General features: G+C 39.5%; 2 protein-coding genes across 3 annotated transcripts in view; one reads left to right on the top strand and one right to left on the bottom strand.

The window, feature by feature from the left end:
• The window catches only part of znrf3 (zinc and ring finger 3), a 129,544-nt gene that overhangs the window by 104,293 nt on the left and 8,772 nt on the right, over positions 1-16,479 (top strand). Inside the window, exons 3-5 of one of the 2 annotated variants that reach the window (XM_088336618.1) lie at positions 13,716-13,790; positions 14,657-14,788; positions 16,197-16,304. In XM_088336618.1, the coding sequence (XP_088192744.1) occupies positions 13,716-13,790; positions 14,657-14,788; positions 16,197-16,304 (315 nt within the window). Of the gene's footprint in view, positions 1-13,715; positions 13,791-14,656; positions 14,789-16,193; positions 16,305-16,479 lie in introns of both variants that reach the window. The other variant, XM_088336617.1, reaches the window with a different exon arrangement.
• On the bottom strand, positions 15,204-15,518 carry LOC148366176 (large ribosomal subunit protein eL29-like). The gene has a single exon (XM_088335181.1). It carries the CDS (start codon positions 15,477-15,479, stop codon positions 15,249-15,251), a length of 231 nt encoding a protein of 76 aa, XP_088191307.1. The 5' UTR covers positions 15,480-15,518; the 3' UTR covers positions 15,204-15,248.

Raw genomic sequence — 16,479 nt, 5'->3', positions numbered from 1 at the left:
GGGAAGACCGATTCGCTGCCGCTTTCAATCAAGATAAATACTCCAGTGGCACTCTAGTTTTTTCAGACAAGGAGAAAAAGAAAACACGGGAATGTCTTAGTCAACCAAAGTCTGTTAGCTTTGTGCTAGCATACAAGGGGAAACAGCATTTGTGCGCTAACAGAAATTAGCATTAATGTTTCCGTAATGACACTTAAACCAGTGTTTTTCAACCTTAGAATTCCTGATAATCAAAACAATAACACAGTAACAACATAGTAATAACACAAATTGTAATTTCAGATATATATATCAAAATAGTAGCCCTTTGCGTCAATTAGTAACAAAATGTAGCTCTCAGCTTCAATAAGGTTGGTAATCTCTGTTTTTCAAACGGTCCCTTTAGAAAAGAAGGTCTCAAATAGTGGGGCGGGCCCCCGTGCAAGGCTCTGAACCTTTATTTTTTAACTTTACCAGAATAAAGTGCAATTAAACCTCCACTACACTAGGTAGCAGTGGCATCCTCATTGGCAAAGTGTTTTGTTTATATTAAACCGACACGCAGTGCATTAAGCACATAGTGTAACCATTAAGAATGAAATATAGACAGAAAATGTAGCAGAACCTTAAGTGACCCAATGAAAAATATTTTTTAACACGGATAGACACGGGCAAAGAGAGACTGAGTAAAGAGACAAACAAAAGTCTCCTCCCGTAGCACTTCACTGCAACCATGGAGGGAGACGAGAGTAAACCGGTGTCATTGCTGTGTTAAAAGTGTTGATAGCAGACAGCACAAAGCCCAAAAAATTAAGCTGTCACTTAAAGACATTACAACCAATCACGCTCGAGGCTTTCTTCTTCGAAAATGTACTGAAAGGCGTCGATTTCGCGTGGACGAATGTGACGTTGTACCATCCAAATCGAGCAATTTTTGTTTTATCCCACCAGTATAATGTGAAAAAAACTGAATCTTGGGGGCTTCTTCCGAGCAGGCGACAGAAAATAGTTGAGATGTACAGCTTTTGTATGAACTGATATGTTGAAACGAGTGGTTTGTCAAAGAAGCTGTACGGAATTGAGAATTTTCTTACTGGCTTCCGCAAGCTCCTGACTTGTGTCATCGTTGCACCTTTAGTCAGCTCATTCATGATGCGCGTGCAAGTATGTGCATTTCTTAGACACGCTCGAATAAACTCATCTTTTTTTCATCCTTGGTGTTTAGGTTAGCGTTAGGACTGTACTTAAATCAGGCCTTTTCCCGCGTCCACCATTTTAATACCAAACTAACAAATAGAAAAATAAAAAAATGGCATGATGTCACTCTCCAGCACTCCCCAATCCCTCATTCCTCTTACCTACTGTGTTCCACCCTCAACTGTTATGCTATAAGTAAGATAAAAACAGATAGGATGCGGCAAAAAATAAGGGATAAAGCCTCTTTGGGCATTGTTAGCACATCCTGTGGTGGGGTGCGTAGTTGGGGGTGTCCTTAAAAAGTTTAAAATTAAATAGCTTCTCTATTAAGTGAACAATGCCTGACTGAGTTCAAAGAGCCGACATATATTTTTTTTCATCGCGCCTATCAGCTTTTATCTTTTGGCGGTGTCTGAAACTCCTGACAAAAAGTTAGCGGACACCAGGGCAAGAAGACTCTGAAATGTTGCCTGCCCAGCCATAAAGTTTCCGGCCCCATTTTTCACAACTTGAAACAGAATAAGATGACTCATCGCTTGCTGGGTGTTTTCATCGATTCGAGGTTGAAAATGGTGAAAGTAAGAAAAGGTATGTTTCAAATGTAGTCCAGATATCAACCCAAACGCCCAAAATGATGAAGAAATAAGAGTTTATCCGAGCGCTTCTAAGAGAGAGACGTGCACGTGGCAGACACAGCTTTACAGCGGCTGCAATGACGATTTCAACCAGATGATGGCGTCAGTAAGTAGAAAATTTCTAAATTACGGACACAAACGTTAATTAACTAAATATTACAATTTCAAGTGTTTGAAAAGATGCCCCGCCACATTAGCTCGGGTTGTTTTGGGATCAAGAGGTCGCAGGTTCGATTCCCGGCTCCTCCGTGTTATATGTCGAAGTGTCCTTGGGCAAGACACTGAATCCCTAATGTCCCCAATACGCAGGTAGGCACCTGACTCCCTGGTGTGTGAGTGTGTGTGTAAATGGGTGAGAGTGAAGCACATTGTAAAGCGCTTTGGGAGGTCTTCATTGACTTGAAAAGCGCTATACAAATGCAGACCATTTAAAAAACTATATATTGAGTGAATCTTTGGCTTCCTTCACAGCATTCTTTGCAGAATGCAACACGGCCTTGACACACGTGAATATGTGCGCCTACACTCCCCCTCACGCAGCGTTCGATAGCACATGATAATTGCGGTTATGCAACGGCTCTTGAATGTTCTGTTGCGGGGAAAGCTTGGATGCAGTGTTTGCCGGGCGGGAAGAAGAGGAAATGACACGCAAATAAGCATGGTGTTTCTGGAGTAACTTCAGACCAAATCGGCTCAAATCTGGGGAGACTGGTCCTTGTTGTGATCCACCAATGAAGGCCTCATCCATTATCACTCGTTTGAGCTCGTGACATGGTGAAAACGTAAAATGCCAGACCTGCTATGACTTCTTGGGATTACTTTGCGGGCCAACAATATTTAGAACCCGAGAGCTACTTTTTTGTTACTTATTAGTGCAAAGGTTTATCAGTTTTCTAGGCATTTTACAATCACTTGTATCATTACTATGTTGTTACTAGGTTATTACTATGTTATTACCAAGTTGTAATTACTGTATATTCCGTAACTATAAAGTGCACCTAAAAACCCCAAATTGGCCAGAAATTATCCTTATATAATCTTGTGCGTCTCATCTACAAGACAACACGTTGGATACAATTGGAAATGCATTGTTATGATTAACTTATTCAGTGCCATAACATATAAGTATGGTTTCAGAAGCATTGCACCAGAGTACCAAATGTAAAAATAAAGTTTTTTTTGTTTCATTAAAAAAAAAAAAAAAATATATATATATATATATATATATATATATATATATATATATATATACACAGTGGCTTGTGAAACTATTTGGCCCCCTTGAACTTTGTGACATTTTGCCTCTCCACAACAGTATCTCTGACCTGCCTGGTGTGTTCCTTGTTCTTAATGATGCACTCTGCGCTTTAAACAGACCTCTGAGACTATCACGCTGCAGGTGCATTCATACAGAGACTCGATTACACACAGGTGGATTCCATTTATCATCGTTAGTCATTTAGATCAACATTGAATCATTCAGAGATCCTCACTGAATTTCTGGACAGAGTTTGTTGCACTGAAAGTAAAGGGGCTGAATAATTTTGCACACGCACTTTTTCGTTATTTATTCGTTCAAAACGTTCAAATATCCAAAAAGTGTGTTCCACTTCATGATTGTGTCCCAGTTATTGTTGATGCTTTACAAGAAATTACAGTTTTATATCTTAGTTTGAAGTCTGAAATGTGGCAAAAGGTCAAAGTTCAAGGGGCCAAATAGTTTCGCAAGCCACTGTGTATATATATATATATATATATATATATATATACATTATAAAGGCTTTGGTCAAGTATCAAGCCTATGGGAATGATTTCTGTATGAAAAATCACCATTAGCTGGCAGGATTTGCATTGATGACATTTTTGACCTCACATCGAACATGCCCCCACTTCCTTGTATTGCCTCCTGTATACAACAAATGAGAGTGTGCAGGCGACCCCATGCGGCAATTGGGGTAGTTGCAAGAACAGACAAATAGTAATAAACAATTAAATCTTCAACAGAGCTTATTCTTTTAAAAAAAAAAAGATGACCAAGTCCCATTGTCATTATGTGAAACGTCAGCAGTGTTCAACTGTTCATTAAAAAATTGAAAAAACTAGAAATATCCTTTTTTTTCATGAAAAATGAGAGTTCAAGCTTTCTTTGGATATGTCTAACTACAAAACAAAATTTTTCTGTAGGTCTTCAAAAAAGAGTCAAAATGGGAAATATTGGCTAGTACCGTTACTCCCACTGTGAGAAAAACGTCTGGCACTGAATAACCAACTGTAACTTTTCACACACAGCTTTCGGACATTTTGTTGTATCTCCCTGTGATTGATATGCCTCCTAAATTTTTGGCAGTGTCAGATGTTGGCTGGTTTACTAACACAAACGTTTTCAGGTTTTTTTCTTTCTTTTTTGTGTGCGTTTTTTTGCCGGGTCCTTGACACGTGACACGACGAATCGAGCGCAAAAGGCGATCGGGGTTACTTTAAGCGAAACTGACGGGAACGAGGAAACTGGAATGGAGCCACCGTCTGCTTCATCAAATTGCGGCCTGTCAGCTGACTTGAAACGGAGCCGACATGAAGTTGCGACATCGGCGAAAAACAAAAGGGTTTCGCAAAATCGGATCTAATCGGGGTCATTTCGAAATATGTCGTGTGGAAAAAAGACCGCCATGTTTAAAATTATAGACGCTGCCCTACTTACGATCGTTCGTAAGTTGAATTTATTTGTAAGTTGCTTCAATGCTATATTTTGTATGTTTAAGGTTTATATAAAAAATAAACATTTTATTAAATAAAAACAAATAAAGTTGAGTTTAACTTACTTTTGGAGAATGCGATTCAATAGGTCCTCCTACATGGTAAAAAAGCCATCCAACCATTTTCTCAACCGCATCAAGCTTCCTTATTACACTTTTATTTCAAAAGAAACAACTCGCCTCTAGATGCACGAGATATTAAACAATAAAAATGTCAAAGTTCTTAGCGCGCTGGAGATGCAGTATAGAATGTTTACACACGAACTAGGAAGAGGAAGCTGGATTTCTTCTTCAGGGAGGATGTTGGGTGACCTCTCACAGCGCCACACGCCGGTAGTGGCGGAAAGAAGCACTACAGTAACGTCCTGTACTCGGAAAAAGGTGCACACAATACAAAATCTAACTTCCAGTAATGTCTTGATATTATTCGACAGCCTTAAAATGTTTTCTGTATCTACCGTTTTTCATACGTCGAATGGTCGTAAGTAGGGGAGCGTCTGTATTTATTGTCGAGGTAAACTATGAACACGATACTTAAATATATTTTACGGTCTTTATTTAATGTTTTCAAAGTCCGATTCATCATCAAAACCACTAAAGAGTAATTTTTCCTTGTCATGCTTTTTTTCTGTCAGGACTACGCCCAGTTTTGTCCGATCTCTAATATTCGTCTCTGGTACCCTGAATAAAAATAGTGTGATAGTGAGATCATATGTCATCTACATCACCCGATCCCAACTGGTCTGACTTCAGGACCCTGGTGGTGAGCTGCAAGCCAAATCCGGAAAATAATTTCCCCCTCACAAAATCATCCAATGAAAGGATTATGCAGTTAAAAGTAGAGATAGAATATATTAACTTTTTTTTTCAAAAACCAAAATGTTTAGAAAGATAAATATACTCAGAAAACATTTAAAACCATTTGGTTTTCTTTTCTTGAGCACTTCAATGGCAGACACTTTTCGTATTTGTTTCATTCGACTCGACCGTTTTCGACTTTTCCTTCTCCTTATCACCAACTAAGGAAATAAAACAGACAAAATTACAATAAAATGAGATGTGGTCCCACTCAAATGCGCCAACTGAACAGGTAGAAGAAAACGAGTAGGGCATTTTAATTTATCTGCTAAGGAGTGTGATTGAACTTCAGTTTTTTTCTTCTTCTCAGCATTATTTTGCCATGGCAAAGACCTGTGACCTACAAAAAACAGCTCCGCAAGTCAGTGCTGTTGCAGCAGAGCATCAATTGACCTATTGTGTTTTCAAAAGTGCTTGAGTTTTGAGTGAAGTGCTTGAAATTGTTGCCATGATAAACAAGTAAATGGTTTGCATTTGTATTGCGCTTTTCAAGTCAGAGTAGTGAAGGGGTGTCGCTACTTTGCGGATTTTCACTTTTCGCGGGTGGTTTTGGTCCCGATTAACCGCGATAACCGAGGGATTACTGTATAGTGCACCTGATTATAAGCCGCACCCAGTACATTTTTTCCTCATGTTGAGGTTTTTGATTTTTTTTCTTTCCTCTCATGTAGGTTTTAGATCAGGGGATGGTGTCATATTACCTCAATGAGCGGTCCCTTTCAAGGTTTCTTCATTTTCCTCATGTTGAGGTTTTTGAGTTTTTCCTTCCCCTCATGTAGGTTTTAGATCAGGGGATGCTGTAATATTACCTTTATGTGCGGTCCCCTTTTAAGGTTTCTTCAGTTTCCTCATGTTGAGGTTTTTGAGTTTTTCCTTGCCCTCATGTCGGTTTTAGATCAGGGGATAATTTAATATTACCTTTATTTGCGGTCCCCTTTTAAGGTTTCTTCATTTTCCTCAAGTTGAGGTTTTTGAGTTTTTCCTTTCCCTCATGGAGGTTTTAGATCAGGGGATGGTGTAATATTACCTTTATGTGCGGTCCCCTTTTAAGGTTTCTTCATTTTCCTCAAGTTGAGGTTTTTGAGTTTTTCCTTTCCCTCATGTAGGTTTTAGATCGGGGGATGGTGTAATATTATTACCTTCATGTGCGGTCCCCTTTTAAGGTTTCTTCAATTTCCTCATGTTGAGGTTTTTGAGTTTTTCCTTACCCTCATCTAGGTTTTAGATCAGGGGATGGTGTCATATTACCTCAATGTGCGGTCCCTTTCAAGGTTTCTTCATTTTCCTCATGTTGAGGTTTTTGAGTTTTTCCTTCCCCTCATGTCGGTTTTAGATCAGGGGATGGTGTCATATTACCTCAATGTGCGGTCCCTTTCAAGGTTTCTTCATTTTCCTCATGTTGAGGTTTTTGAGTTTTTCCTTGCCCTCATGTAGGTTTTAGATCAGGGGATAATTTAATATTACCTTTATTTGCGGTCCCCTTTTAAGGTTTCTTCATTTTCCTCAAGTTGAGGTTTTTGAGTTTTTCCTTTCCCTCATGGAGGTTTTAGATCAGGGGATGGTGTAATATTATTACCTTCATGTGCGGTCCCTTCTCAAGGTTCCTTCATTTTCCTCAAGTTGAAATTTTTGAGTTTTTCCTTGCCCTCATGTAGCTTTTAGATCAGGGGATAGTTTAATACTGTATTACCTTTATGTGCAGTCTCCTTCTCAAGGTTTCTCAATTTTCCTCATGTTGAGGTTTTTGAGTTTTTCCTTCCCCTCATGTAGGTTTTAGATCAGGGGATGGTGTCGTAATAGTCTGTAGTTTGCAATAGTCTGAGGTCTGTGCAGCTTTTTGAGACTCCTTGTGACTAAGGGCGTCACAATAACTGTAAACATGACTTGTGTAACGTTACTGGAAAAAATTGCCTTTAAAAGTCCTTAAAAAGTGCTTGAATTCTGCGTGGAAACGATCGGGAAAGCAGGACACACTCGGCTTTTGCCAAATGTATTTTCGGGCCCCTGCGGTCCGACGAGTGGATCCGCGGGACAAAAGTATGCCTTTATCTTTTAACGAAGTCTGCAGGCAACGTGGAATTACGGCGTAATAGCAGAGCGCAGGCCCTCCGAAGACCTCGTTGCCTTAATTATAGCGGCAGCGACGGAGGAAGAAGAACAAAAGTAAGGGGGAAAAAAATGTGAGCGGAAAAGCGTGCAGGTGCGCAAAACGGGAGCGCGACCGGCGTTGCATTCCTTTGCAGACGTATATGAAATGGGCGGCAGGGCGCGGTTACGCTAAAGATAGTTTTCCGTGCCCTTCGCCGTCTAGACGGCCAGCTGCTCATTGCCGCCGCGGTTTTCGACCTCTCGGGCCGGAGGGAATTTTTTTTTTGCACCGGGTTGGCCGTGCACACGCATTAGAGGCGGGCCGTGCGTTTCCCACCTAAGCCTTCAATCGCGGCAGGGCTCGGGGACCTTTTTTTTGACGCAGGGAGACAAAAAAAGCAAAACATATTTAGAGTCGGACCATATGTTTTAAGACGAAAGCGACAAACCCGCTCTCAAGACAAAAAGCCTCATCTTCAGCGCATTTTATTTCACTGTGTGAAGTTTGATGATTTGATCAATTCAATGGAATCATAATGCTAAAGACTGTGTCCAATAGTAACTTAAATATAACACTTAAAATGTGTCTCCCTCTCACAGTTTAATAGCAGGGGTCTCCAATGTGGTACCCCAATTGAAGTGCCCAGGGATCTGTTCCTGAAAATCGCTCGACAGATTTTCATGTAAAATAATTCTTCTACTGGTTGACTGAGGAGTCTGCTTATCCCTGTTTTTAATGATGAACCTGGTAATAGCATAGTAATAACGTAAGTCATTTTAGAAATTCCTTTAATTTCTGTTTCATGGGCTCTATGGAATAAAAAAAAAATTCAAGTATTGATCATTGATTTTAAGAAAATACAATGAGAATTTATTCTTGTATTAAACATGTATTAATTCATTTTTCTTGATTTATTTTACAGGAAATACAACTAAATTCCAATTTATGTGCAAAAAATGCAATTTTTAGCTACCTATGTGGCTACCTTTTTAGCTTTGTAGCTAGTTATCTTCCTTGCTTTGTAGCTAGTTAGCAAGCTATCTAGTTTTTTTTGCGTGCTACCTAGTATCTAGCTAACATTTGACCATTTTTGACAATTATTAAGCTAGATTTTGGGCTCCTTTCTAGCTAGTTATCTAGCTTTGTTTTTAGCTTTCTATCAGTCTGTTTGAATGGCGTTTAAATGAATGATCTGCATTTATATAGCGCTTTTCAAGTCAATGACTTCCCAAAGCGCTTTACAATGTGCTCCACATTTCCCAATAGCGGCCATGCAGCCATGTAAGGCGCTAACCTGCTTATTGGGGGTATTAGGGGTTCAGTGTCTTACCCAAGGACACTTCGACATGTAACACGGACGAGCCGGGATTCGAACTGGGATCCCTTGATCCCAGGACGAGCGCTCTACCTCCTGAGCTACTGCCGCCCCAAGCCCGTGGCCCCGACCAAACTGGTTGCTCTTTACTCTAATTACTGACAAAGTAGTTCTCGGCTTGAAAAAGGTTTGGAGACCCCTGATTTAGAGTGTTGAGGCTTATTTTGACCGTCCTAAATAATTGTTTCAAAACATGGCGCATGAAAAGGTTTTTTGTAAAAATGTCACAAAATATTGCAAAGGAGGATACTGACGTATTTACTTTCAGTGCAGATGCTGCTGGGCAAGGGGAGGAAGGAGTGCATTGTTGTCAGACCTGGAGGATCTTTTTTTTCTGTATAATTTCTGCGAAAAAATGAACTGCACTCTGGCAACCACAACAAATTGTCACCAAACACTTGCTGCTGCAAGCAGGGGCCAGCAGAGCGACTCTTTTTCCGTTCTGTCCACCAAAAAGTGAACTGCACTTGTGTGGTGGTGATCCATTCCCCTGATCACATATTGCTGCAAGCAGCAGAGCACACCTTTCACAGGCTTGGCAGCCCCCTTTTTTTTTTTGCCTTAACTGTTTTTCTGCCTAAAATGAACTGTACTTGTGAGGCTGCGATCCTTTATCCCCGACCCCTCATTTCTCCAGCAGGAGGTGTGCTGTTTTGACTTGCCTAAAATGAAATGCAGGGTTGTTGCAATGATCCTTTTTCTCCTCTGATCCATTATTTCTGGATCAGAGCATCGCATAGCACTTTTTTTCTCTGCTTAGGTTGATGAAACGTGCCATTGTGGCTTGCCTAAAATGAACTGCACTGCACTGCACTGTTCTGGCTGCAATCCATTATCTCCAGTCGACTATTGCTGAGAGCGAAGGCCGAGAGCGAATTTCTGTCATGCGTAGCTTTTTTCCTGTTCTTTCTGGCTGAAATGAACAGCACCTGTGTGGCTGCAATCCATTATTCCCGGAGCGCAGGTTAAAACTGGGGGGGTCGTACTTAGCAATTTGCGCATATCGGAGGGGTTCTAGTCCCCATCTACCGGGATAATCGATGGATTACACTAGTTTTCTGTATTTTTTAGCTTGTTGTCCACTTTGCCGTGTTTGTATCGCAAGCAATTTAAGCTTGTGTGTGTTTTTAAACGGTTTAGAATTTTTTTTCTCAAAGGCAAGACAGTTTGCCTGTGGGGGACATTTTTGTTGTCGCCAGGCAAGTCGCTACACTGCAGATTCTTGAAGAGGGAGTTCGTCGTCTTTTCTTCTTTTCTTTCCTTTTTTTGAAGCGTTCTAAGCCACAGCTATTAATTATTAACTGGGAGGGCCGACATCAAAGGCTGAATCGTGCATGTGCGTGCACGTGTGTGTCTTTGTGTGTAAACTTGTTAAGAGGGGGAAGGAGCTGGAGAGGATCGCTTTTGAACTTCCCAAGTGCAAGAATGCAAGCGGGAACAGAAAACCAGAAAGCCATTGCAGGGATTCAAAAGTGGCGCAACAGTTGGCCCTGATATTTCAATCGTGGGTCACCAATGCGGTACTCGCCAGCACCATGAAGACCCCTAAGAGCACCTGAGTGGCTCACAAGATAGGTTCTCAAAATAGATCACGAGTGACGGAAGACAAGTTTGGTTTGATTTTGTCCTCCGTTTGTTCTCCAACTTTGTCTTCATTGAAATTCAAGGTGGTGATGATCAACGTTCCCTGTAATTTTCCTTACGGGTCTGAGCGTTCACACAAAGTCGGTGAGCAACGCTTGAAACAACAGTGAGCAACCATAATCCTAAGTGTGGCAAGATAATTCATTATCAAACATGTCCAAAACTTGACATGAAGTTACATTTTGCTGAGTTTCCGGCAATGCAAAATGATTTTTCTCTTTGGAATGAATTGACTCATGTACGATTGCAAAGGTTGTACGGCCTACAAACGTTGTTTGTTCTTACAATTCTTTTACAAGATATCCATTTCTTTTTATTTCCTGACATTTTGTCGCATAATATGAACATTTTTGGGGGCTTAGTTGTAAGATACAGAACTGTACTTAATCACATTTAATCACATTTTTTAGTACAAAGTACAATGTTGGCAACAAGATTCACTTGATATAATTGGAAATTATTTGAATGCAACACAAACTTTTTCTTCTTTTTTATCTACTTTTTTAAAAATTTCAAATTTTTTCCTTCTTTTTTCTCTTCCTTTTGATTCTTTTTTTTCCAGCTTTTCACTTTGGTATTTTTTTCTTTTTTGTTCTATTCCCCCCTTCCTTTAAGTCATTTTGTGCATAATCTTACATAATATTTGGTCATGTAGGGATGAAAGAAGCAAAAACAACCCGAAGAGCCGTTTAGTGAGCCGAGCCGAAGAAGCCAATTCTCGACAAACTCTACTAACTTTACTCAACTTCGTTCTCCTTCGACTCGACTTCAAAATTCCGCATTTAGGACACAATGTCAGGGTAACCCGTGTATTTTTACTTTCATGTACTGTAACATTGACTTAATTCGCTTCTTAATTAGTAATTTTGAGCCCTGATTTTTGTGCGCTGGCTCGATTTTCTTGTGCGCTGAGAATGTGCGAGCGGTGCGCGATTGCGCACGCGCGCAGCTTAGAGGGAACACTGGAGATGATTGGTTCCCGGGTCGACAGTAATTGACAGCGGGTTTACAGGTAGTTAGCAGTTATCAGGTTAAAAAACAGTTTCTTTTGACCGTCAATCCGAGGACTTCGCTGTTAGATTCTTTAAACTTTGCTCGATATACTTTAGCTTGCATTGTCTCTGGAGCACATGTTGGGTTTGAAGTCTTTATATGGCTGTTTATTGGACAGTTACCTGACAAGAAGTTGGGAACTTTCATTCACTGTAGTACTGACTCCTGCAAGTCCGAATGATGATATAAGTGTTGTGAATGAAGATGCGGGTGATTTTCCTTGTTCATTTAGTTGACATGACTATGGGTCATTGCGATTTTCTAGGAAATATAATTTTTAACCGGCATGAGAAATCAATTGTATAATCTGTGCCTTTTATTACAAGGTCAGTTATTCCAAAATTCTTTTTAAAATTAGCCTGCAATATATATATATATATATATATATATATATACATATATATATATATATATATATATATACATATGTGTGTGTATGTATATGTAAATGATGTATTACCCTTATACAAGGTCGGTGTTTTAATGGTTGCCTGAGCCTATTTTAATCGCACTCTTAATAATTCCAATGTGGGATAAAATAATAACAGTACTAACCTGCAATTTTAGAAAAACATATCTAACTGGTAGCCCTTTGCGCTAATCAGTAACGAAAAATTTACCTCTTATCTTCAAAAATTTAGTTCATTTATCGCAACTATTGTCAAATTGAAAACACTCCTTTAAAAATAAATGTGTTGCCATATCGTATAGTTAGGCCAACTCTTTGATATTTATATTTTATGTTCATATCAAAACTAGCAGAGCATTATAAAGGAGTGGTCCGCAACCTTTTCTGTACCACAGACCTCTGAGTATTTTCTCTATCACAATAATTATAAGCCTTAATCAACTGTGTAATCACTAGTACACTAAAGATCTATATGACATAGGAAAAGGCATTCGATTTGATCTCATCATCACCATACTCTTATTCTCTGTATTAAATTGTACAATGAATGTTATTTTGGCTGAACTCTTTCCCATCATGCTTCATTTAATCTGGTACAACGCTGCTCAATGGGTAAGTAGCACGATAATGAGATATAATGCCTTTTCCAACATCATCTATAATCCCAGGGGTATTGAGGCAAGAATTTGTCGCTCTCACCGATAAGATCCGGGGTTGATACCTTTCTTTGAGGGTTTTTTAGGTAAAAAATAAATTAATAAATGAATGCTGGATCTGCAACTAAATACGGCACAAGCAAAAAATAAGGCAAATTGTACTTCCTTCTGTGCGGCAGGGGACCAAAGGACCCACGGCCCGATACCCGTCCTCGGCCCGGTGGTTGCTCCACACCGTTTTATCGGACTCTTTCCACCCCAACCACCACCTCTTGCCCTCTTGTAGACTCTACAGGACCCTTAAAATAACAGGCTCAGGGTCAGGTTTTTCCCCAGGGCCATCACCATACTAAACAAGTGCACAAAACTGTGGAAAATATCAATCCTGCGATTGATTTGGGATTTTTTTGCTGCTGCAAAATGTTCATTTCTCTATTGTAACGATCCAGAATTGTTTTCATTGCATTATTAATATCACTTAGTTTAAGCACTATTTTTACCTATTTATCTTATTTTTCGGATTAAAGTATTTCTTGGGTGTTTCTCCTGGAGTGTCATGTCTAATCTCATTGCATACAATGTGTGACTCAATGTTAATGTTAAACATTATATATACTCTTTGGTGGCAGTACTACCCAAGTAAAAGCACCTGGTTTATTATTCGTCAGTAGAAAACAGGAAAAGGAACACACATGAGCGCGACTTCACAATAAAAGAATATAAGATTGATAAACGTATAAAAGATGTAATTAGACTGATGTTTGAAACGTGACTTTGTGTGTGTGTGTGTGAGAGATTGTTTTTATATTAAGGAATATAAAAACAAGTTATTTTCATTGCATTGATTTCTGAGAAATGCACATATCCAAAACGGCCAACTTGGCAATAAAAAATATTTCTATTTAATTCCTTTTGTGTCACCTTAAACTCCCTCGTTTTTTCGCCTTTCGTAAGATTCAAACTGAAATTGAAAAATAAATATTCTTAGGTCTTCCTTGTAATATGTATTTATTTGTGAAAACTCAAATTGGTGTTTGACTGTATATGATGTGTTCTTGTCTTTTCAGGCCAAGAGAGCAGTGCAGCGAGGAGCCACCGCCGTCATTTTCGATGTGTCGGAAAACCCGGACGCCATCGACCAGGTAAGAACTGCCTGTGTGTATACGGTCATCCCTCAGTTATCGCAGTTCATGGGGATTTTTACTGATAATCCACCAAGTAGCGTCACACCTTCATAATAGCCCCCAAGGTTCAAATTTAACTCGAGATGACGTATTCACCGACTGAGAGTATATGACTGTATCAAAATAACAACTAGAAATATACAAATAAAAACTCATAATTGCAGTTTAATGAATGGTCTTTATTGTCATAACACAACAATACAACAAAATTGAAAGGGCTCCTTTCAGTGCAAGAAAGTGATTTAGAGAGCAGCTGCACGCTCGCATCGGGTAACCTCATGTTGAGCCAGGTTTTCGGAATGATTAAAGTCAACTAACCCAAATGTAGCGGGCTCCAGGTTATCTGTTTCAAGGGTAATGGATCTGGTGTAGGTGAGATAAAAGCTCACCAGGGGTAGCTTAGCTTTGCTATTGCTTCTCCCGACGCTGCCTCAGTACCTGTTTGAGCCAGATAACAATCCACAGAGCACCCGTTTTCATTTCTTCGTGCTCTTTTGACTTTCCTCAGAGTCGGATTTAATTGATGAATTTCTTTTCAACGTAACCAGCTGCTAAAAGCTGGATGTCGCCATGCTTGCCAGTTTGTTTTTGGGGAACACAGTGACGTGTTTGACAGCATACACCATCCTATCAGAGTCGCGCACACCCAACACACAAAACCCTCTCCAACCTGTCCCTGTGGTAGCATTTTCTGTGTACTGTCTGCTCAGAACCCAATGCCCAATACGTTGATATCATTGGCAATAAAGGGAATTTCTATTCATTTACTTGGTACAGTATTTTTCATGTACTCTATTTAAAACCACGCTTGTTTCATCTGCTAGCTCAACCAGGTGGCGGACGACCCCCTCAAGCGTCCGGTGGTCTACGTGAAGGGAAACGACGCCGTCAAGCTAATGAACATCGTCAACAAGCAAAAAGTGGCCCGTGCTAGAATACAACACAGACCACCCAGGGTAAGACTGACAACCGGCCCTCATCCTGAAAAAAATAAACGAATAATTGGTAGGATAATAAAGGAACACTTAAGAAGAAATGTGTTTTATTGAAATTCTGGGATTTTTTTGTATTAAAAATATTTAAACATTAAATCTACATAAAAAATACTATATAAATCATAGTAATAATCAACATGTATAACATTTTTTCGAAACAATTTATAAGTGCAAAAAATTTCTAAAGAAAATATTACAGCCACAATATATATATATATATATATATATATATATATATATATATATCCTATGATTTGTTTTGTGTGTAAGAAAATTGTACTTGATTTCACCTAAAAGAAAATTAATATCTTTTGGATATGTAGTATTAACAATATTATGAATAGTAACAAACCAATTCAAAGTCAAAGCTTTTATTGTGATGGTAACACAAAAGGGAATAAACGAGTGTCAAGGAGACAGATCATTTTTGAGCAACGGCTGCTGGTGGAGCCGCCGCTGCCGCCGCCGCTGCAGCCTTCCTTTGCGCCTTCAAACCTTTTTTGTTGTGCTTCTTGGCAAATCGCAGGTTTTTCAGGAACTTGGGGCAAACCCCTTTAAGCGACTCATAACGATGAGTTTTAGGCTTCTTGATGCCATTCCTGTGGGCCTTACGAGACTGGTTGTGCGTGGTGTGGTTCTTGGACTTCGCCATCGTAGTTTTGGATTACCTGCTACGCGTACAGACGACAACCGAAAGTAAAAATGGTCAAATAAATTCTGCACTCAAGAATGAAATTTTGAACAAGTCTTATAAAAATATCTAATTCTCTTCAATATATATTGAATACTTTTGAATAAAAAATCTCATAAAAATATTTGGTCTGGATAAATGGAACTGTCTATAAAGAGTTTCTAATGTATATTAAATTTTATTGTTCAAAAAAATTTGGGAATTGAGAAAAATAATAAAAAATAATTTAAAATAATATATAACTCATCTCATTAGCCGTACCGCTTATCCTCAGTAGGGTCGCGGGGGGCTGGAGCCCATCCCAGCAATCATCGGGCAGTGGGCAGGGGACACCCTGAACTGGTTGCCAGCCAATCGCAGGGCACACAGGGACAGACAACTCATTCGCTCATTCACAGTCAAGTCTGGAGCTGGATTTGAACCCACGACAGGTTCCCATGACATGAACTGTGCCGCACAAGCGCTAACCACTGCGCCGCCGTGCTAACTGATGAATATTGTTGATCATTTGTGTCTAAACGTATAATAAATGAAAATCTTGACTAAAGCAGTTCAAAAGACGATCTCAAATAAAAAATCTTATTAATCCACTCTTTTCAAAATACAAATGCACTTAAAAAATAATGATTGGGAAAAAAAAGCACTGTAATGTGATTATTGTACTGTTTTTGGCAGCAGCCCACCGAGTACTTCGACATGGGAATCTTTTTGGCTTTCTTTGTGGTCGTGTCGCTTGTTTGCCTCATCCTCCTGGTCAAGATCAAGCTCAAGCAGAGGAGAAGTCAGGTCAGCGCACAAAAACACGCGACACATATTGTCCGTACACACAAACGCAAAAACACACAAACCACGGTTCATACGGGTGTTTGACATCCTTGAAAATGCTCGGATTCTAATATTGTGTTGAAGAGCGCTTGAGGTAAAGGGCTTGTAAATGCTTGAAATTGTTGCCATGTCTCAA

This window comes from Urocampus carinirostris, chromosome 5 (genome assembly GCF_059441175.1).
Source record: "Urocampus carinirostris isolate Australia breed hairy pipefish chromosome 5, RoL_Ucar_1.0, whole genome shotgun sequence".
Taxonomy (NCBI): domain Eukaryota; kingdom Metazoa; phylum Chordata; class Actinopteri; order Syngnathiformes; family Syngnathidae; genus Urocampus; species Urocampus carinirostris.
This window is presented reverse-complemented; position numbering and strand designations above follow the sequence as displayed.

What these genes read in the sequence shown, in the direction of transcription:
- LOC148366176 (XM_088335181.1), bottom strand. Translation starts at nt 15,479, where the DNA reads ATGGCGAAGTCCAAGAACCACACCACGCACAACCAGTCTCGTAAGGCC.